This window comes from Phyllostomus discolor, chromosome 8 (assembly GCF_004126475.2).
Source record: "Phyllostomus discolor isolate MPI-MPIP mPhyDis1 chromosome 8, mPhyDis1.pri.v3, whole genome shotgun sequence".
Lineage (NCBI taxonomy): Eukaryota > Metazoa > Chordata > Mammalia > Chiroptera > Phyllostomidae > Phyllostomus > Phyllostomus discolor.
In genome coordinates, this window is record NC_040910.2 from 89,248,482 (window position 1) to 89,269,192 (window position 20,711).

Below are 20,711 nucleotides of genomic sequence, written 5' to 3' on the forward strand. Positions count from 1 at the left end.
AGGGTTGCCGGTTCGATTCCCAGTCAGGCCACATACCAGGGTTGTGGGCTAGGATGTCCCCAGTAGGGGGTGTATGAGAGGCAACCTCACATTGATATTTCTCTCCCTGCCTTCCCCTCTCTAAAAAATAAATAACATCTTTTAAAAAAAAGAATGTAAGTGGAGAAAAATGAAAGGCAAGTAGAAGCTCTGTGAAAAACAAAAAGTTGTATAGGAATGCCGAGAATGCACTCTTAACAAAGGAGTGGGTGCTAGAGAGAAATGTTTATATAGTCATAATAATGTAAATACTACATAGGTTTTCAACTTTTAGAATTGGTCTCTAGACAAAGCATAGAAAGATTAAATTTATAGGGAAATAAAACTTGGGCTCAGAAGGGAGAAGAGGAGTGGTTACATGAGCTCAGTTCTATTTGCCTAACAGGATTTTGAACTATATAAAGTAGATAAAGCAGGAAATAGCAGCATAACAAATGTAACTACCTAAGAAGTGGAAGTTCAAAGTGCTTGACCCTGGGGAGCCTGGATTCAGGTTGGGATAGGACAGAGGGTCACAACGTATTGACAGGCCTCTCCATCTTCTTTATTTATACCTCCAACAACTATTCCTCCAAATGCATTTCTGAAATTGCTTTTTTAAAAAAAAACTGATAAGCAGCTGATTGCCGCCTTTGGCGGTAACTGTGAGGCTGAGGCTTTAGCCCATGCAGCTGACAGAGAGGTGCACCCTGTGGGGCTGGGGCACAACCACAGAGTTGGGGGGAGAAGGGTCCGGGGGTTGGATCTGCACAGGAGAGGGGGCCATTTAGGGGAGCTTGCCACCAGGCTACCTTATATAGCTTTTTATTATATTCAGGTTTATGTAATTTTAATAAGAATATGGAAGCCAATTGAATTTGCTCAGTTATGCTTAAATAAATAAAATATAATTGAAGATATATTAGAGAGTTTTTGCTGATCTGCTGATTTAAGGCAGAATGAAGAACATACATAGCCAATCATTGAAATTTGATTTATTTATGATTTCCAGTATTTCCTTTGCCATATTCTCCCCCATTTTTCATTGTTTGCCAAATTATTTTCATTGTTTGTAAATTATTTTCATTACTTTGTTATAATTCATCATTTATACCATCCATGTTCTTTCTTTTCTTACAGATTGTGATATCTTTAGTCTGAATTTTTAACTGGAATCAGAACTGGATGTTGGGGTCACTCTTTTATTATACTACGTGATTACCTAATTCAAAATTGCCCCCCAAGTTCAGACTAGTTAATATTTTTTAATGTTAAAAAAGATGTAACAATTTATTCCAGCAGCCATGTTGAACAATGTATTTAAGATTGTAAACTCTTGAGATGCTGTATTTATATACACTATTGCAGTAGAACGTACGTTGACTTAGTCTTGGTAACTGTACAGTAATTTGATTTACTAACAAAAGTTGTGAATAAAACTGTGAAACTAGAAAGGAGACTTTCTGGAGTTTAGTAGAAAAAATGTGATTTTAATATTGTTATTTCTCTTCTAACATTTTTCCTTCACATTCCCCAAATCAATGTAAATAAGCATATGCGTGCACACACACACCAACACCTTTTACCACAGTGGTGAGGCTTTGGTAAATGTCTCTATTTGTCCCTTTGGCTAAAAATCTAATCTTTATTTTACATATATATTTTTTAACATTGGCTTTTTTCAGTGAATTTTCATGTTTAATGTACAGTGAACATTTTTAATATTAAGGTTAGAAATTTCTTATTTGTTCTCATACATTTGCTCACCAAGGGTAAATGAAGGAACTTGGCTGCTTCCCCTAGATTGACCTTGGCGTCCACATAAAGCATCATTGTTTTCAAAAATGAAGGGTGCTTAATTGTTCCCTGTTTTCTATATTCTGTAGGTCTCATAACAACAAACTGCAGTCTACAGCTTCTTAAAGTTCAGCGTGTTAACCTAAGCATAAAACACAGGAAGAATCTGGTTGTCTGAACTATTTTAAATTAAGGAGCCAGATGTTTTTAGTCAGGTTATCCTGACGAGACTTGACCTAAACTTCGTTTTTATTGGTCATAGCAGTCCAGTTTTATTCTTGACCAATTTTGTCCAACGGACAAGGGAAAAGTGAAGTCAACGACACCATTATCTTGTCAAGATCAAATGGTTTTTACTATTGTGGCAGAAGCGGGAAAATTTTATTGAAAAAAAAAAGAAAAAAGAAAGCAAGAAAAAAAGATTAATATGGGGTCAAGTATAACTCCATGGAAATGCCACGTCTGCTCTTCAGTGAAGAAGCTGGTTTAGAGTCTCACAGAAAACTTTTGACTGTATTTATTTATTGTTGCAAAAAAGACGCTTTTTTATTGCTGCCCTCATTTGTCAGCTAATTATTTTTTCTTATAAAATCCAGCCCCAGTTACATGTAATCCATTCTGTATCTTATCATGATTCCTATAGATAAAAGTACACGACGACCTCTAGATGTCTTTTCTTTCTATGAAAGGAGCTGCTATGTACACATGTGCACACACACACCTGGGAATCAACAATGAGTTTCTCATTCATGGTAGATAAAAGTGAAGCTTGCAGAAAGGTTGGGCTAGGCAGTCCTGGACTACAGACTCTGTTGCCTTGAATATAACAGTATAATTTGTCATTTACTCTGCACCAGGCTAAAAATGAGTAAAATCTATTTGAAGGTATCTTGTTTGTAAACATTTGTCAGATTCTAATTTTTTCTTTTTGTATTAAAATTCAACTATGGATGTATATGAAACAAAAATAAATGGAGATCACTTTTCTCCCACAGATGGTGTCTTTGAATGTGCGCTAATGATTACCTATAAGCCTTTGAGGGGAAAGGGAGGGCTGCGAGGTCCATGAAAGGCAGACGCGTCTACTGCCCCTGGGTGTGTCCAGGGTAGCAGGGGCCCTGCATTTCGTCATTCCCAGCCCCCTGTCGTCAAGTCCGGCTGCATCACCGAGCGCACCGACAGGAAAGGGGGTATGACGGGTGTGATGGCGCACATTGCCTTCTTTGGTGCACTGTGTGATGCCAGGCAACCACAGACAGCCACTTGTATCTTGTGGGGGGCATTTTTTTAGGTAACATCATCTTTGTATTTTTTGCTGGTTAAGTTTTGTTGTTTGGTTCTTCCCACCCCCCATCACACACACACACACACACACACACAAGCAGTAGGGGGAGAAATGGAAACAACAGAGGAGGGATGTTTGCATGTTTTTCCTTTCAGTGTTCTGACATTACACTTGTATTACGGCATTGTAATAATAGCTTCTAGAAGATCTATCGTGGTTGGTTTATGCAGCTTTGCAAAAATTTTACTAGATTTTGCACTAATTCATGTTAGCTTTGTCCCAGCAAATTCTGAAATTAATGTTTTTAAAAAGTTTCCTTCTGTTTAATATCATCCTGTTATGCAGAACCTTTCCCAGACCGTAGTTTCTTAAAAGAAAGATGTTGCTACAGTTCCCAGTTCTTTCTTATTACAGGCTCAGGTGTACAGGTTCTTCTGGGTTAATTTTATCTGATGAAGCCCATTCCTTTTTGTACATAAACATGTCACTTAAACCTTTGCTTACAAGCTTAAAGAGACTAAATGCTCGGTGTGGAAACCGTTTTTGCTTAAAATATTAACATGAAGGTAACCAAAATATAGGTTATTTTGTCCTTTTACTTTTGAAAATGTTTCATATTGTATGCACTGTGCCAATGCCAGAACCCTACATTTTAATGAATTATAAAGTTATTCTGCATCTCATCACATCACAATATTTCTGTGCTATTTATTCATAGATACAGATATATATGGACTTGATCATTTAAAACTCGTTGCGGCAAGAACTTTCCTACCTGTAGGCAATAGATTGCTATGTTTCTAACAGATTGTGGCAAATTCTAAACAGCAATTCTTTTTGTACGTAAAAGGACATTTCATCCTAGAAAAATAAAGTAATGTTTTTGACATTGGATTTGGTGCAGTTTCTAATGAAACAGTGGTTGGTTGGTTGATATATTTTCTGTAGCTGTTGGCATTGCCAAATTGTACAAAAAAGGTAGATTTTATGGGACTCCTCTGACCAGGAAGATGTTAATTTCATAGCATATTTAATATTATAAAGCCTTTTGCAATTTCTACCACCATATAAATACATAAACATTTTATAGTTTTATCAACTATAGAGCTTTAGTCTTCCAAAGGTAATTTTTGAAAAACATTTCTTATAACCCATACAGAGTTTCAAAAGCAGCTTTCTTATGAGTATTCTTTGACAAACTTCTGCTATTCAGTGAGATACACATATGACAGCTCTTTGGCTTTCAATAATCCAAGTAGCGGAATGTACATTTGTGATACTGTTAGGGTTTTTCTACCCAGTTGTTGGGCTTGAAAATGTATTTAAATTTACATCAATAGATTTCCTTGTCTGAAGGCATTTTCAATGCTTGTTATGTTTCATCTGCCAAATTCACAATTGAAGCTATTTCATAAAAAGTATTTTCATAATATTGGTAAGGCTTTTTTCCTATCCCAATCTGTGGGATTTGATTTTAGTTAATGTCCTACAGTAGGTAGATTTTAAAAAGTTGTGAACTTTCAGAGATATTTTTTAAAGTGAAACAACTACCTTTTTATATTTCAAGTAGTCGGGAGTGTTTCCTAGAGACACAGACATTTGTTGTTTGTAATCCACCTTCCCAGAATCTGCAAGTAAAAGTTCTTTCCCTGTTCCTTTCTGTTAGGCAGGTTCCCTGCATCTTTCTGTGTATCTGATAGTAATGAGTCAGCCCGGCCTTGTCAGTCTGCACACTTACAGACTGAGCTAGACAAGAGCTCCGTGACCACGGCAGAACTCTCCCTTTGGTAACTGAGGCTGTTCCCTTGAAGTCCCACATTTGTAGTCCTTCAAATGAGACTGGGGGGCATATCGGGGCAAAGTGATGTCTTACAAGTACTTGGACAGACCCTGTGAAGAGTATTTTTAATAATTTGAAATATTCTGAGATCCTTCTAGATACTTAGAGTCAGAGACCAAAAAAGATCATACCTGATGTGATGCAATTAGGACCAAATGCAACTGAAGAAATAGGCTGTATTTTTTTAAATGATAGAGTCCTGTTCCTGAAGTTGAAGTTGTGCATTATAGGTGTCGGGTCTGTTGCATGTACATGTTTGATAAACCTTAATGATTTTAAGAGAAATATAAATGGTGCTGAGTGATTTTTTGACAGTAAAAAGCTAGTACTCCCTAAAAAATGTGCATATAGATATAAAAGATACTGCCAAAATAAAAAGTACTTTTTGTCCTTGAATACTAGCAGCTTAATTCAGAGGGATGCTAATGAGTTACTCTTGAAGGCACTGGAGTATTTCATTGATGAGGAACTATTACGTGTGCACGCAGTCCTTTCTTAGTCCTGGGAGCACAAATCCACATGCGTAAGAAAAAATCTTACCAATAAGATAAAAGGGTTAGGAACTTGCTAATTGAATCTAATTGAGGTTTTCCATAAAATTAAAGATTTATCCAAAGCACTGACTGAATATTGAAAAGGAGATTCTTTCTCACCTCGACTGCTAAGGAGAATCCCAGTCTTTTCACTGTTCCTGGGCCTATCCTCACGTCCGCCATTGCTCTAACCCATTTGAGCCTCACCTCTCATTGCAAACCTGGTCTTACACAATGGCCTTAATTTTAAGAGGAAGTTTCTAAAAAGCTGATCTGCTAGTGTTTGCCCAGCTGTACATGCTAACTGGCCTTTCGGCATCACGGAGATCACACCATTCCAGCAGATTTTGTGTGTTTCCCAAACTACTCAGAAACGGGTGTTCCAGGTCAGTCTAATCAAACTCTGACTTGTGGGCTATGTACAAGTGATGTTTTCTCCTCTTCTCAACCAGACCTGTTTGTAACTATGTTCTAACACCTGACCATCCGACCAATGATTGATCTCTTTGGCCATTCTGTCCTTTTCCCCACTGTGTTTCTCAAGATCACCATGTGGCCTGGTGACATTTAAAAATTCGGCTTTGACTTTTGTGACTGCTACTACTTATGTCTGAGTTTAATTTTTATCCTAAAACTACAATCCAGAAGCTCTTCCTTCGCTGTATACTCTACTGCCAGTAGTTGGTGTAATCGTGTAGTTGATTCCCAAGAAGCAATTCTAGTATGATTTTTTAAATAGGTTTGAGCAACACTCAGTTTTGGAAAATTCTCTTCAAAGTGTCTTTAGTAATGCTTTCACCCCAGAATAATAGTCAGGACCTCGACTCTTGAGACAAATACGGTAACGGTATCTCCCATTACACTCAGATATTCTGTCTTAGGCTGTTTCCTCAAGAGGTGTCTCTAGTGTCCTGCCCTGGTGTCTTATAGTGCCACGTATCCAGTAAAGACTGCCACTAGACTAAAGATACTTCCTGAGCTCACTGAGTCCATTTACTTTAAGACCAAATAGGCTGTCTTTAGTGCGGTTCCTTTTTATCTTTAGGCCGTCATCTTCAACCATGGGTTATGGATGTCTATTCAGTGTTTCAAATGAACTGCAGTACAGCTTGGTCTTCTGTAAAAAAGAGTGTTAATATCTTTGTGAACTCAAGTACAAAATCAGTCCCAAGTTCAGTGAGTGAGTAAACCTTTTTTAACCCAACTGGAGAGTTTAAAATTCCCATGCTTGCAAGCTGTCGTTGAGTATTGGTTCCAGGGTTTGTGAAACAGGTTTGAGAGATACTTTCTCCCAAACCTTCAGGGCTTGGTGAGGCTAAAAAAAAAAACCCAGGTGCATCCAAGATCTGATTTCAGAGCAAGGTTTACTGCTTTACAAACACCAACGTGATACTTGGTCTTAATTAAAAAAAAAATGACATCAGATACACCCAGAATCTGTGTAGCATTGGGACAGCTGCCAGTTCACACAAAACATGTTTTTAGGAGCAGGGAGGCATGAAAATAAACTATCTGACACTTTGGTACATCAGAAACACTTGTTTGAATAATATTTTGCTTGAATGAAGCCTGTTAGTATTCTTTAAGTGTAAAACTTTATAACTTGTGTTCGGCTCCGACCCATTTGTTTGGTCTGTCTGCCATCATACATGTCTGACTAGTGCACTTACTGTTATATACAGAACTTGAAATGTGATGGTTTAGGTATAAAATTTGGTTTGATACATGATACAAACTATTCAAAGTTGTATATAAAATCAAGGAACTGTTTTTTTTGTGAACTCTTTCTACTGAGAATGTATTTAAATTAAAATAATTAAAAATAACCAGCATGAAGCAGTGATCTGTTAATGGGACAGGTCAGTAGATATGTATGCATAACTGGTACTGGTTGAACAGCTTTGCCCTGAACCCGGAAGCATATCATTGAAAAAGCATTTTGTAAATAAGGTGACAGCTTCGCTGCTGAAGTTGGAAGTAGGCAACTAGTTCATATAAGGAGCAGTGTGCCCTATTCTAAAGGAAGATCCCATTACATGAAGCTAGACCTTTCCTGGCTTGTTGATCAATTCCAAGTCTCATGAACCAGGAATGTCAGGCTGGTAAATTCAAATGCACTGGGTGTGAACTGCACTTTGAACTTGCACATCCCTCTTTCGGTTAAACCTTTTCACATAGCTGCTGCTGCTTAGAAGCAGCCCATCTCCTGGCCGGAGGCGCCCTCTGAGGATCTGGAGCAGAGCTGCAGGGAGCTGCCGTCTCTTATGGTAGATGTGGCCCATCACAATATACCTGCTGCCTGGGAAAAAAAAAAAAAAAACCCAAAGTATAAATCCACAGTATCTTTTAAATGTCATGAAACAATAAGAAAATGTAAGATCTTTAAGAAACGCCTAAGTTTGAATCTTATTTTGAATCTCGGACATTTAACTGTCAAACACATGAAAACTGCCTAGTAGTGACCTTACCGGTAATCAGCCTGTAAACAGCATAACGAGAGAGGGAAGCCGTGCCCCACCCCCGAAAAAAAGACTTTTCTAAACTAAGTTGATAGGAAGCCCCTTATGCACCTCTTCTGAAATTTTGCGTTACATCATGCACTCAATTTGACAGTGAATATTTACTGAGTGCCTGCTTTGTGCCAATCTGTGCTGTTCCCCACCTAACAGGAAGAGAGGAGGGTGGGGGATTGATGGAGCTTAAATCACAGTGGCCAAAATAATACCTGTCGTCTAAATTCTATTGCTTTTGGAATACCCTTCCCCCTAAAGGTGCTGGGGTGTCCAATTGGGACCAAGCTGTGGCACCCAAATTACAAACGGTGACAATACATATGACAAGTGGTCAGATCACTTTCAATACCAGGTTTAAATTCTGGACATGTCTTATTGCAACTGGAGGAGTCTACGGCTAAGATGTGGACTCGGAAGAAAAACCCGTCCGGAGTGGTGTACAGGCGGTTCATCTTGTACAACCCGTCCCGGTCCACCAGCAGAGTCACCAGCTGGATCCCTGGGCCAAGCACGTCCACATCATGCACGATTCCGTTCACTGCTGCTTTCAAAACACAAAGAGTTTGGACATATGCATAACTCTCACTTCCTTTTTTCCCCCAGTGCGTTTTTAACAAATCACGACATAGTTCACACGAGTCGGGGGCCTGCAGGACCGAGTAGGTTTCTCTAGGGTGTGGCTTAGGGTGTCCGCGTGCACAGCCAGCGCGCTCTGGGCTCGGAAGGGCTCGCCGGGTGGCCTGGGCTCTGCACCCCGGGCCCGGGAGGAGCTGTGTGGCAGGGCTCACCGAATTCGCTCGTGCAGTAGGACTCGCGCTCGTCCAGGTCCGCCCCGCAGGCGTGCACACAGGACTCAGCGCCCGGCTCCGTGTTCCGCTGAGACGGGCGAACTCGCGAAGGCGACGGCGCCGGTCCCGAAGGCGGCGCGGCGGCGCGCGGCCGGTTGGGGTGAGCCGGGTTAGAGGGGGCGTCGGCGTAGGCGCGCCCAAGGGGGCGCGCGGCTGGGAGGCGCAGGGCCCGGGTGCGCGGGCGCTGCGGGGTGTCCTCCAGCGCGGGCACCCGGCGCGGAGACGCGCGGTTCTCGGCCTGCGGGAGGCGCGGGCTCGGCGGGCCGGCGGGCGCGCGCGGGGCCTCCCGGAAGCCAGCGCGGTTCTCGGCGGGTGGCGGAGGCTTCCGGCGCCTCGGGTCCGACCAGGCGGGAGGAGCGGCATCGGGTACCGACTGCGGCCGTGGCCCCGGTGTCTCCTCCGCGCTCGGACCGCTGCTGGGGTCGGGGTTTCTGCTCTGGGGCGGCGAGGCTGTAGGGAAGGAAGAGGAGAGGCCGGGAGGCTGAGAGGGAGGGACGCGGGCAGAGCAGTTGAGACGAGGCTGACGGGGAGAAAGAAGACTGGGCCCTGGGAGGGTGGGGGCGACGCGGGACAATGCAAATTTAGCAGTCACCTGCGAGAGGAGAGCTGGGGAAGCCAGGAGACCTGGAAGTGAGGGAAAGAGAGCGCAGGGGGGAGAGGAATGCGCCCCTGTGGTCTGCCGAGGGGAGCTTCAGCTTCTGGTCCGTTTCTTAGGCCTCAAAGGAAGACGGCGGTGAGGGTCTTGCCCTCTAAGAATGAGGCCAACTAAGCAAAACTTTCTCCCCACGTGGGAGCATTTGTTAAGGAACCTTTCTAAATCTATAGCTTTTAAAATTACAACCCTCTGCTCTAGGACTAAACATAGCTGACTACTCTGGTTGGAGAACAAACTCCTTCTGCCCTTGCATTCATATATATATATATATATATATAGACACACACAGGCACACATGGGAAAATATATATATATGTATAAACATCCGCCTTTTTGCTGTGTACAGTTTGTTGAGAAAGTACCTAGAGCAAACCCCAGGGGGAGAGGTCTCATATTACAGGTTCTCCTAATTGTTTAAGCGCCCCTGACAACAGAACTATTTGGTTTTCCCATCCATGTTTACACTGTCATCTTGGTCTCTGCAGAACCGGGCATTTGTGAGTGGATTTTTATCTGGCTTCTTGGACACCACTTACTGGTGAACCAGAGCTAAGAAAGATTTTTAAAGCCTGGCTGGGAGGCAGAGGCCTCTGGTTAAGTATAAAAGCACACACATCGCTTATAATGTTCCTCCTTTTGATGATGGAGGAAAAATTCCTAAATGGTATGGCATGCAAACAAGTTTTTTAAATTACTAATCATTTCCCCGAGGGGCACAGACAGGTTGGTGAGCACACCCGCCAGCTCCAAAGCTGGGCACTTTCCATGACCAGTTACACAACGCCGGCTCCCCTTTTGCCTGGTCCCAGTGCCCTCCAACCGGCACAAGAACATGTCTGTATTTTTCTTTCTGTTGTTTTAACGGCTGGTTTTCGGCATTTCTCTCCTCTTGCATTGAAGAGCTTGGTCTGCCCATTTGCAGCCTTTTAAAACACTTCATTTAAAGTGATTTATCTTGCCAAATTGACAATCTCCTTTAAAATCAGCTTTCACCCAGCAGTAATAGCTGGTTATAGTTCATGTTTTTGCAAAGAGGTTGATTCTGACTCATCGTGGCCAACGTTGTCCCATACACAGCTGAATAAAGTGCTGGTGGACATCCAATTCCTGACAGTCAACTGTTGACCTCACCGCCGCTTCCCCATTGATATCGCCATCTGTTGTCATGGGAAAGATTGTCCGATATTTGGGTTAAATGCCACTGAAGGCATTCAATTTCCATGTGGAAAAATAACCCAAAGTAAATTGCCCTGTGAGGTGCGGAAGCTATTTTCCCAGAGATAGTGAGTCGAACAAAAACATCCCCCAAAAAGCAAAACAAAAACACCTCCCCACAGAAAATCCCTTATTTCTGCATTCCCTCAGTAACTTATTTTCATTTCATGCATGAAATTGTGTGTTTGAAAGACTCAGGTGTCACAGAGCCATTCGCTGGGGCTGCAGGGAGAGGGGAGGAAGGTCGGAGCCCGGTGACGGGCGGACTGACTCCGCGCTCCTCGGGGGCGCCCACCACCGCCCCGTCCAGCCAGCCCGGCCAGCCAGGTTCCCAAAAGGCGCCCTTCTGACACTTTCCCTGCTCTGTGATGGAGCAGCTACTTAACATGCAAAGTTTTCTCCAGCCTGCCCGGCTCACTCGAGATCATTTCAGTAGCTGAACTGGCTTCTCTCCGAAAAGGCTGCCAAGACACACAAAATTTGGGGGACACATTTTGCTCCCTGCGAACATGAACGCGGACCCGGAGTCTCCTCTCTTGCACACTTTGACCCCTTTCTCGTCCCGCCCTTCATCGCGCCCCCCACCGCATCCCAGCCCCTCTCTCAGGGCTCAGCGTGTCATCGATCTTACCTTTTCTCTCTGCCACTGGGGATTCCGGAGATGATCCAATGATCAAACAGAGGAGCCAGAAAGCTCTAGCTGTCATTTTGGTAGACAAGGTTAACAGGCTCTAAAACTGAGCCAGGGCTTTTTGCTGTTTCTCTCCCCCCACCCCTTCTCCACACCCCCACCCCCTTCATGCTAATGAGGGGCAGCCTTTGGGGAAACGGGAATCACTCACTGGACAAGCCATTGGAACAACGTGGAGCCGCAGGGATTTCTCCCACTCCCTAAGGGGGACAGCACGTGGCCTCCCCGAGTTGTCCCTGCGAATGCGTGTCCCGCGGTCTCTGGGCAATGATAACATCAAACACTAAACTTTAAATCCCTGTGGTTTTGCGGGCCAGGCTGGGAGGAGGAGAGGATGGGGTGTCAAGTGGAGAGAATAAGGATGTCAAGCGGCTGAGGGACACTGTGGGGAGAAGGAACTGGCAGGAAGTTTTCCCTGGATTAAGTATACAATAAATAGGCTAATTAGTGCTCCACACAGCTTGGGCTTGTGGCAAGGAGGGGATCTCAGATGACAGACAGTTCGTCCCAGAATGTGTCAGGGATTCCAAGAGAAACAAGTCGCCACATCCTAGGTTTGGTTAAGCAATTTTACTATATATCCAATTTTTATATTCTAGAACCAGAAGAAAAGAAAATCCATCAGCAAAATAGCTTTTCTTCTTCCTTTCCTTCCCTGCTCCCCCCACTGAAACTGCTATCTAGTTGGTAGGATTTATCAAACACCTTCCCAGGTCTCTAGTGATGGCTCATCTCCTGGAGAAAGGTGTTTATTCTTTCTAAGAAAAAGTCATTCACTGCTTAGGTCTGAATTCTGGAAACAGCCCTGTATATTGGTCCCAAGCTAAGGACCCTCCTCCTCAGAGTAAACAGAAACAGTATTCATCAAGGGCAGAAATAAGCTCGACATAGCAAACCCACAGCCTTCCTGACGTGCATCTCGTTTCGACAGCTTCAAGTCCAAAAGGAAGGGGAGGCGCATGGAGAGGAGACGAGGGTGTTTTATCTTGTGTTCCGGCCAACAGTGAGGTGCAGCAGCTAAATGAAATAACAAACTTTTGCTGCACTAATATTTTACGTCTCAAAAATAATAGTGGGTAGACCAGATTCTGGGGGGATCATGTTTCCCAGAAAGATCCTGGAAAGTTAGAAGGAGAACAATGGGGTGGTGAAGACACTGGACTCCACCATTTTCAAGTTACTTTGAAGGAACTGAAGCTAGGCAGCCTAGACACACAGGAACATTTGCTGTGTTTTGTGAAAGAACTGGTAGGTCAAGGTTATGAATTCAAGAAAGAATAGTAAAACAACCAAGATCTCCAAGACATCACACTGCTTTGAATGCTGGCGACAGTGAGCTCCTGGCCATCGGGGTCCTCCAAAGAGAACATCATTCAGGGACATTGTAGAAAGATTCCTGAGTTAGGAACATGGTGACCTGAAGGACACAGTGAGGGAATATGTCCCCCAGTGAGGAGCTGTCTGTCTAGTCACAGGCTGACAGTACGTTGGACGGGGTCTCTTTGTTCGGTAGTCTGGTTCTCCACTTTCCTCAGCTTGAAACCCAGAGTATGTCAATGGATCAGATTCATGGGATTGACTCATGTTAACCAAACTCATAAAAAACAGATGTATAAACCAGAGTGTTATCTACTAATATGCAATGGAGAGGCTATGATGAAGGTGATTCGGAGGTCTAATTATTAATCAGAAGGTTGTATTTTGAGCACTAGATTGAATTACAGCTGAAGGTAAGCTAATCCTTCTTATTCAGATTTCAGAAGAGGACTAAATCTCTCCAGTCACCGCAGGGCCTGAATACACCAGTCAGTGTCTCCAGCCTCTAGCCAGGACCAGGTCAATATTGTGAAATTTGTGCTTTTGGGGCCCATTTTGTCGATGTCCTCAGGTCCCTTTCTTTCACATGCTCTTTCTTTAAGTCAAGTGGAATAAAATCGATTAGGCTTAAGCTTTCTCAGTTACAAGTGCATCTCAGAAAAACCTGCTGGACATGATATTCAAGTCACCCAGATCCAAATTGGGGTGCTCCCGAAACTCTTCTGCTGCAGGAATGTTGTGAATGCCCCGAAGCCCACTCCCTGAAATACAGAGGCTGGGACCCACTGGGTGGCTCCCACGGACTCCTAGAGGCTTCCTGGGTGGCATCAGCCTGGCAGAACTTGCCAGGGTCCCGGCTTGGGCAACATCTGGCTGGCAGGTTCCAAACCCCACGAGGCAGAAAGCGCCCTGTGTAAGCTGGAGTGCCACTTTATTCATTCACAACAAGAAATCAACTCTGGCAGATGTGCACGCTCGCGTCGGCCTGGCTAGCATCCTCTTCCTACAAACAAGTCACATGGGAAGCAGAATTATCATCATGGTGCTTGGTAATGTAAACCAGAGCACAAGGAGTTCGTCATCTGATCGGAATGTTGACGGGCATTGGCTTCTCCCAGCCTAACGAGTCTGCCTCCATAACAGGTATACGTGTCATGGGTACACGTGTCAGGTGGTGGAATCCAAGAGCCGAACTGCCTTCCTCTTTCCTGCCATTGTCTGGTATTTTCAGTGTATCTTTCTGCTTAGCAAATACTTTTTGAGCACCTACTATGTGTTGTATGAGGAAGAATTTGCACCAGGTTCCTGGCATGCAGCTTCTAAAACCCTTGGAATTTCCCAGCTGATAGAAATGCCTTTGTTATTCCTGAGTTTTGCAGACCACACCTGAGTTTATGCTAACGAGGTGATTGCGGAGCCCCCTTTGATAGCTGCAGGAGGGGAGCTGGGACCAACCATGCAATTACATGGTCAAGACTTTGAGCCAACTGGACCTTCTCCGGGAAGGCAGAGAGGCTGAACATTGGGTTCACTCAGATGGCTAGTGAATGCTTGGACCCATCATGCCTGCTTACCGAAATCCCAGTGAAGACTCAGTGGGCTCCAGGTTGGTGAACGTACTGATGTGTTGGGCGGGGGATGCACCCTGACCCATGGAAAGAGAACAAGGAAGCTGTGTCGCTGCCCCCCCCCCCGCCCCCCACATCTGCCCTATGTGTCTCTTCACCTAGCTGATCCTGAGCTGTACCCTTCATAATAAAGCTGTGACGTTAAGTATAGCACCTTCCTGAGTTCTGTGAGTCGTCGTGTAGAACCACCACACCTGAGGCGGACTGTGGGAACCCCCAGATTTGCAGCCAGTTGGTCTGAAATGAAGGCAGGCTTGCATGGACCAGCCCTTTAACTAGTGGGGTCTGCACTAGCTCCAGGGGTGTTCAGCCAGAATTGAATTGCAGGCCACCAGCTGGTATCAAAACATTCAACACTATGTGCCTGGCAAGGTTTTAGAAGCCAGAAATACCAGTCGTCATCGTTCTTCAAAAGGAGCATTCAATACAATTGCTTTGGTTCCCAACAAGTAAATTAGGGTCATGTTCTAGTTTCTTTCAGAACCCTCTTGACTGAGGCCTGAGTCTCCCCAAGTTCTTCAGACTTTTGCAGGCAGCTCCTACGTTTATTCCCACAGGCACTGGGCCAGGTCCTGGGATATTTGGACCTAAATCCTCTTCTCAAGTGGCTCACAGACCACCGAGGGAAGTGACATTCAAGAACAGCACTAAGTACAATGTGAAAAAGCTGTGCCTGTTAGAGAAAGAGGAGGGTGCTCAGCAGGAGGTGAAAGCCAGGTCAAGTTTGCTGGACATCACACAAGGAGGGCAGGCACCGCAGGCTGCGACAGGGCTCGCACAAAAGCACGGACCTACGGACCTAGGAGAGCGGGAGGCCACCCAGGCCCCGGAAGGCACAGTGGCCCCGAGGGCACAAGTGTTGGGGAGCCCCGATGCTCTGAGGACCGACTCACCCACAGACAACAGTGAGCGCCTGGGTGGTTCTGAGGAGTTTCAATTCTTTATTTTTTTTTTTCTGTCACTCAACATTCTTCTAATGGGAAACTTGGAACATTAGAAAAGTGTAGACACAGAATTATAAAATACAGACTTTGTCTCCCTCCCACCCCCACCCCTACCCCCACCAAGCTCTGCAACGTGCATTCGCACTGCGTTCCTTCCAGGCCCTTCCTCAGGCACCACTTCTGCACAGGCCCCGTCCGCGTGCTCTCGGGTCCTGTGTTGTTCACGGGACACCGCGACAGAAGCGCCTCCCCATTTTCTGTTTTGTGTATGCAACTTTGTATCCAGCTTTGATTTAACTAAAAGTGTTAAAGTATGTTATCACAAACCCTTTGTATAGGTTAGACTCTCATAACAGTCTAACATGTTCTCATTTAGACAAAGCATAATTTGGGAACGTTTTAGGCTGTCCTCAGTTCTTGCTATTGTAAAACGTTCTGTGCTCCCATCAGCAGAGGAATGGCCAGGCATCATGTGACCCAGTGGAATGCTGCAAGCAGGTACCGTGGATATTTGGGGCGGACAATTCTTCGTTGCATACTGTGGGATGCTGACCAGTCCCCCTGGCCTTGTCCGCTGGATACTAACAACAACATCCTGCCTCTGGGTGTGACAACCTGTCTCCAGATGTTGCCCAATGTCTCCCAGGGGCAAAAGCATGAATCGTATTCATTGCTAGCACAGCAATGAAAATAAATGAGCTACAATTACAAAAGCAAAATATAGATGAATCTTTAAAGATGATATCAAGTAAAAGAAGTCCAACACAAAAATGATGGTAGAAGTTCACAAATAGGCAAAACTAATCTATGGTGTTAAAAGACAGGGCGGCAGGCCCTGGCTGGGTAGCCAGCTATCCGGAGTGGCGTCCCATACACCAAAAGGTTCCCATTCTGTTGCCGTTCTGCGAATCTTTGTCTTTCTCCCTTTCTCTCTAGAATCAATATATATATTATTGGGCGAGGATTTTTCTTTAAAGTCAGGATAACGGTTATTCTTGGGAGGAGGTAGTAACCAGAAAGAGTACTGGAGGAGGGGAGGCTGTGGTGTCGCAGTTTCCTAGGGTTTGACCTATTAATTTTTGATGTCTTAAGTAAGAAATGTTATTAGTCTATATAGTCAGATCTGTTCATTTCTTTTTATGACATCTTTTATCCTTCTATAAATGTATACAAGTAATACATATTTATTCCAGACTTAGATATTACAGATAATAAAAAATAAAAAAATTAAATGTAGCCCTGGCCAGGTAGCTCAGCTGGTGAGAGCATTATACTGATATGCCAAGGTTTCTGGTTTGATTCCCTCCCACCCCATCCCCGAGGGCATGTACAAGAATCAACCAGAGAATGCATAAATAAGTGGAACAACAAATTGATGTTTCCCACTTGCTCGCTCTCTCCCTCTCTCCTTCCCGCTCTCCCTCTAAAATCAATCAATAAAAAAAATTTAAATTAAATATAATTCTATTGTCTAGAAATAGCTACTATAAATATGTTGGTGTATCAATTTTTGGACTTTTTTCTACACATAGGTGTATATGTAAGTATGTTACATAGTTACTTTATGTAAAAGTGGGATCATGCTTTATATATATTTTATGATGTGGTATTTAAAATGTTAAAGATTTGTCAATATCTTTCCATTTCAATAAATATAGGATTCCATGATCATTTTTATTGACTGCATTCCTAAACATTCAATTGCTGAGTCAAAGGATATGAAAATTTCAGTATTTTTGCTACGTGTTGGTGCACCGCCCCAGATGTGCTTCCTCCGTGTACACCGAAGGCAGCCGGCGCAGCCTGCGGTCACGCCCACTTACCCACCCCGAGATATAAAAGCATCGGTATTTGATACCCCTGCTGTTCTGATGAGTTTTTTTAAATTTCCACGTAAAATTCTTTAAAATTTTTTTCAATTACAGTTGACATTTAATATGATTTTATATTGGTTTCAGGTGTGCAACACAGCAGTCAGACATTTATATCAGGTACGGGGTGGCCCCGGACCAGCCAGGTGCCGCCTGGCACACGCGCCTGTGGCCGTGCTGCGCGGCGCGTCCCTTCCCGGGGCGCCTGCTCACGGCCGACCTGCGCTTCTCGCTCGCTTCACCTCTTCTACCCTACAGAGTTTTTAAAGATTTCTCTTTAATTCACTTTTTTTTTATTACTGGTGATATTGTACACTTTTTTATAGATTTATTGTCCATTTGGATTTCTTTCGTTAATTTCCTGTTCGTATTCCTTGTCTATTTATTAGGATGTTTATATTTTCCTTTATGAGCGTAAGAGCTATTTATAGCCTAAGAATTTTAACTCTTTGTCGGTTATACAAAAGTAGGTCTACAGTTTGCTCGTATGGAAAACAATATAATGATTAATAAATAATAATACAAGAATAAACTCTGTTTTAAGTACTCACAGTTGTAAACCTACTTTTGCCCCTCCCTGTGTATGTTGCAAATATTTCCTCAGATAATTTTGTTTGATTTTTAACTTCTTAGCTATTTTTTTGGCCATAGAACTTTTAAATGTTGCATGGTAAAATCCATCAATCTCTTGTTTAATGATATCCCTGGTGTCTTTTGTCATGCTTAGAAAGTCTTTCTCTAACTCAAACTTATACACATACACACCTATTTTATTCTATGCTTGTAGTTAAATCGTGATTTCATCTGGAATTTATTTTGGTATGTACTATGAGGTAAGAATCTAATTTTATTTTTTTCCCAAATAACTAAGAAGTTGTCTAATCCAATTGGCAAATAAATCCATCCTTTCCCAATGCTGACACGTCACCTTCAACACAGAGTGTTAAGTGTTGGTCTGTTTCTGGACTCGCCGCTCTGCTCTGTTAGTGCCGGGGCCTCTGTTGATTCCCGGGCCTGTGCGTCCGCAGTGGGGCATGGTTATCATCATCGTGCAGTTATAACGCATCTTTCTTTACAAAAATTGTTTTTGAGTATGATAGTGTTTTCTTTCCAAGTTAACTTTAGAATTATTTCACTAAATTTTGGAATCCCAACCCTGTTGGGATTCTTTGGGTTTGCATTAAATGTATAGATTAAATTATAAAGGAATTGATGGCTTTTCTGTATTGTCCTTCTGTCCATGCAAATGGGACATCTACAAGTCTTTGAGTGTCCTTTTCCCTCTGTCGGAATATTATCATTTTCTTCAACCAAGCTTTGTACTTTTCTTGTTAAATTTACCTTCTGGGTATTTTATATTTTCAATGTAATGTGGAAGAATCTTTTTTCCCTTTATATTTTCTAACCAGTTTTTCTAGATATACAGTAAAGCTACTGATTTGTGTGTGTATCCATACTTACTGTTTATATCTTAATTTGTGTATATCCAAAAATAGTACAAATTGTTTTCAATTGATTCCCTTGGGTTGTCCCAGTGAAAAAATCATATACTCTATAAATAATATATTTGCCTCTTCCTTCAAATATTTACAATAACTTTTTATTGCACTGTGATGAATACTTTCCAAACTTTGTTGAATAATATCATAGTCATCACTTGTTTTATTGGTATTCCTCATTAGTAGGGGGCACCACAAATGTTCCATTTTCTTTTTAAAGATTTTATTTATTTATTTTCAGAGAGACGAAAAGGGAGGGAGAAAGAGAGGGAGAGAAACATCAATGCATGGTCCCCACTGGGGAGCTGGCCTGAAACCCAGGCATGTGACCTGACTAGGAATCGAACTGGCAACTCTTTGGTTCACAGGCTGACACTCAATCCACTGAGCCACACCAACCAGGGCCAAATGTCCCATTTTCAAGTGACTGAAGACTTGATTTTGTTTCAGATACATTGACCTCTGTGTATTTGTACACCCACACCATTTTTTACCTTAGGAATCTGACAAATACTTCTATTCTATTGTGACTTTCTTATTATCGATCATCTGATTGTACCTTCTATATATTTTATCTTTTCTCAATCATTCTTATTTCTAACTTTTTCCTTTTCATTCTAGGAGACATTTTGCACATTACGTCACTGATTTCATTTTCAGTAGTATCACCTCTGCCTTGGCGCCTCCCAACAAGGATTTACTACCAAGGAGTTATTATTAGTTAACACTTATTTTGGTTCTTCCTATTGTTCTTTCGTCTTGGTCTACTCACTTCTTAAAGTTTCCTGATTCACAAGGACCATTTCTTTTGTATTTTTGTGAGAGTGCCTAACTGTTTCTTGATATTGTCTTCAGAATTCTTTGTCATCATTATTTGAGGCATGCTCTTCCTCTGAGCATTTTTAAGGGGAAGGGTGTTTTTGTTTTATTTTTAATTATCATTTTTATTATTCAGTTACCGTTGACATTCAATATTATATTAGTTTCAGGTGTACAACAGTGATTAGACATTATATAACTTATGAAGTGGCTCCCCGATAACTCTAGTACCCACCTGGCTTCACACATAGTTGTTACAATATCACTGACTGTATTCCCTACACTGTGCTTTACATCCCTGTGACTGTTTTGTAACTGCCAATTTGCACTTCTCAGTCCCTTCGCCTTTTCACCAAGTCCCCCAGTGCCCTCTCATCTGGCAACCAGGGAAGGTATTTTTATTATGAAATATTTAACATTCAGAAAATTGAGAATAATATAATGAATACTTGTTTAAGTACGACCGAGTTGTATCGAATTTTAAAATTGCTTGCCATATTTGCTTCATATTTTTCAGTGTTAAAAATTACAAACCCAGTTGGTGGCAAACAGTCTCCAGACGGCCGGCCCCCAGGCCCTCACTTCCTCGTGCTCACGCCCTGGGAATCCCCTCACGCACTGTAGCAGGGCTGGTCTGACTGGCCAATGTCATAAGGGAGAAGTGATGAAGCACATTTTCAAAATTAGCTTACAAATAGACTAAACTCTCATCTTGGTCATGCATTCTCTCTTTCTTTTAAATCATTTGCTCTGGGGAAAGCCAGCTGCCTTGTTTGGCAGACACCCAAGTAGTCTATGAGAGGCCCACATCGCAAGAGCTGAAGTTTTCAGCCTAAAGCACTAAGATACTGAGACCTGCCAGCAACCAGCAAGTGAGCTTGAAAGCAGATCCTGTCCCGGTGAGCTTTCAGATACGCCCGCAGTGCTGGCCCACAGCTTGACTGACCCCTCCTAAGAGACCTGAGCAGATCCACCCAGCTGAGCCTCTCCCCAGTTCCTGGGCCACAGGAAGGGCGATTATTACAAACGTTTAATAATTGTTTTAAGCTGCTAACTGTTGGTGTAATTTCTTTCTTACAGCAATGGGTAATACAGAGTTGAAGTCCCCATAGGCCCCTCTGTAATACATTTTCCTGTTCTTCCTAGAGGTAATCATTATGCTGAGCTTAGTGTTTCTACCATTCTCTTGGATGTTTTTTCTTATTATGATTAAGCCAACTACGATAGTAAAATTATAA

The 20,711-nt window shown here is 42.8% G+C and overlaps 2 protein-coding genes and 1 long non-coding RNA gene across 8 annotated transcripts in view; 2 read left to right on the forward strand and 1 right to left on the reverse strand.

Moving 5' to 3' along the window:
- Positions 1-2,809, forward strand: part of BPTF (bromodomain PHD finger transcription factor) — a 128,209-nt gene extending 125,400 nt beyond the window's left edge. For 4 of the 5 annotated variants that reach the window (XM_036033473.1, XM_036033482.1, XM_028522117.2 and 1 more), the window contains one exon: positions 1,905-2,809. In XM_036033473.1, the coding sequence (XP_035889366.1) occupies positions 1,905-1,941 (37 nt within the window). In that variant the 3' untranslated portion in view covers positions 1,942-2,809. Of the gene's footprint in view, positions 1-1,158 lie in introns of all 5 variants that reach the window. The other variant, XM_036033474.1, reaches the window with a different exon arrangement.
- Positions 2,374-11,997, reverse strand: C8H17orf58 (chromosome 8 C17orf58 homolog). 2 transcript variants are annotated; one of them, XM_036033484.1, is made up of 5 exons: positions 11,547-11,997; positions 11,336-11,435; positions 8,775-9,284; positions 8,336-8,527; positions 2,374-7,772 (listed from the first exon to the last, which is right to left on the reverse strand). In XM_036033484.1, the coding sequence occupies exons 1-5, from the start codon at positions 11,670-11,672 to the stop codon at positions 7,582-7,584; spliced, it is 1,119 nt and encodes a 372-aa protein (XP_035889377.1). In that variant the 5' UTR covers positions 11,673-11,997; the 3' UTR covers positions 2,374-7,581. The 2 variants fall into 2 exon arrangements, with proteins under 2 accessions (XP_035889377.1, XP_028377920.2); XM_028522119.2 differs by lacking the exon at positions 11,547-11,997 and having other exon boundaries at positions 11,336-11,480.
- On the forward strand, positions 8,878-16,155 carry LOC118502164. The gene is made up of 3 exons (XR_004904859.1): positions 8,878-8,934; positions 13,149-13,231; positions 15,735-16,155. It is a non-coding gene; the product is annotated as an uncharacterized LOC118502164 (long non-coding RNA).
- The last annotated feature ends 4,556 nt before the right edge of the window (positions 16,156-20,711 follow it).

What these genes read in the sequence shown, in the direction of transcription:
- C8H17orf58 (XM_036033484.1), bottom strand. Translation starts at nt 11,672, where the DNA reads ATGTTATCATTGCCCAGAGACCGCGGGACACGCATTCGCAGGGACAAC. An exon ending in CCCAGTGGCAGAGAGAAAAG is followed by an intron (nt 9,285 to 11,335) that starts GTAAGATCGATG and finishes CCTTCCCTACAG; the next exon opens with CCTCGCCGCCCCAGAGCAGA. An exon ending in CTACTGCACGAGCGAATTCG is followed by an intron (nt 8,528 to 8,774) that starts GTGAGCCCTGCC and finishes TTTTGAAAGCAG; the next exon opens with CAGTGAACGGAATCGTGCAT.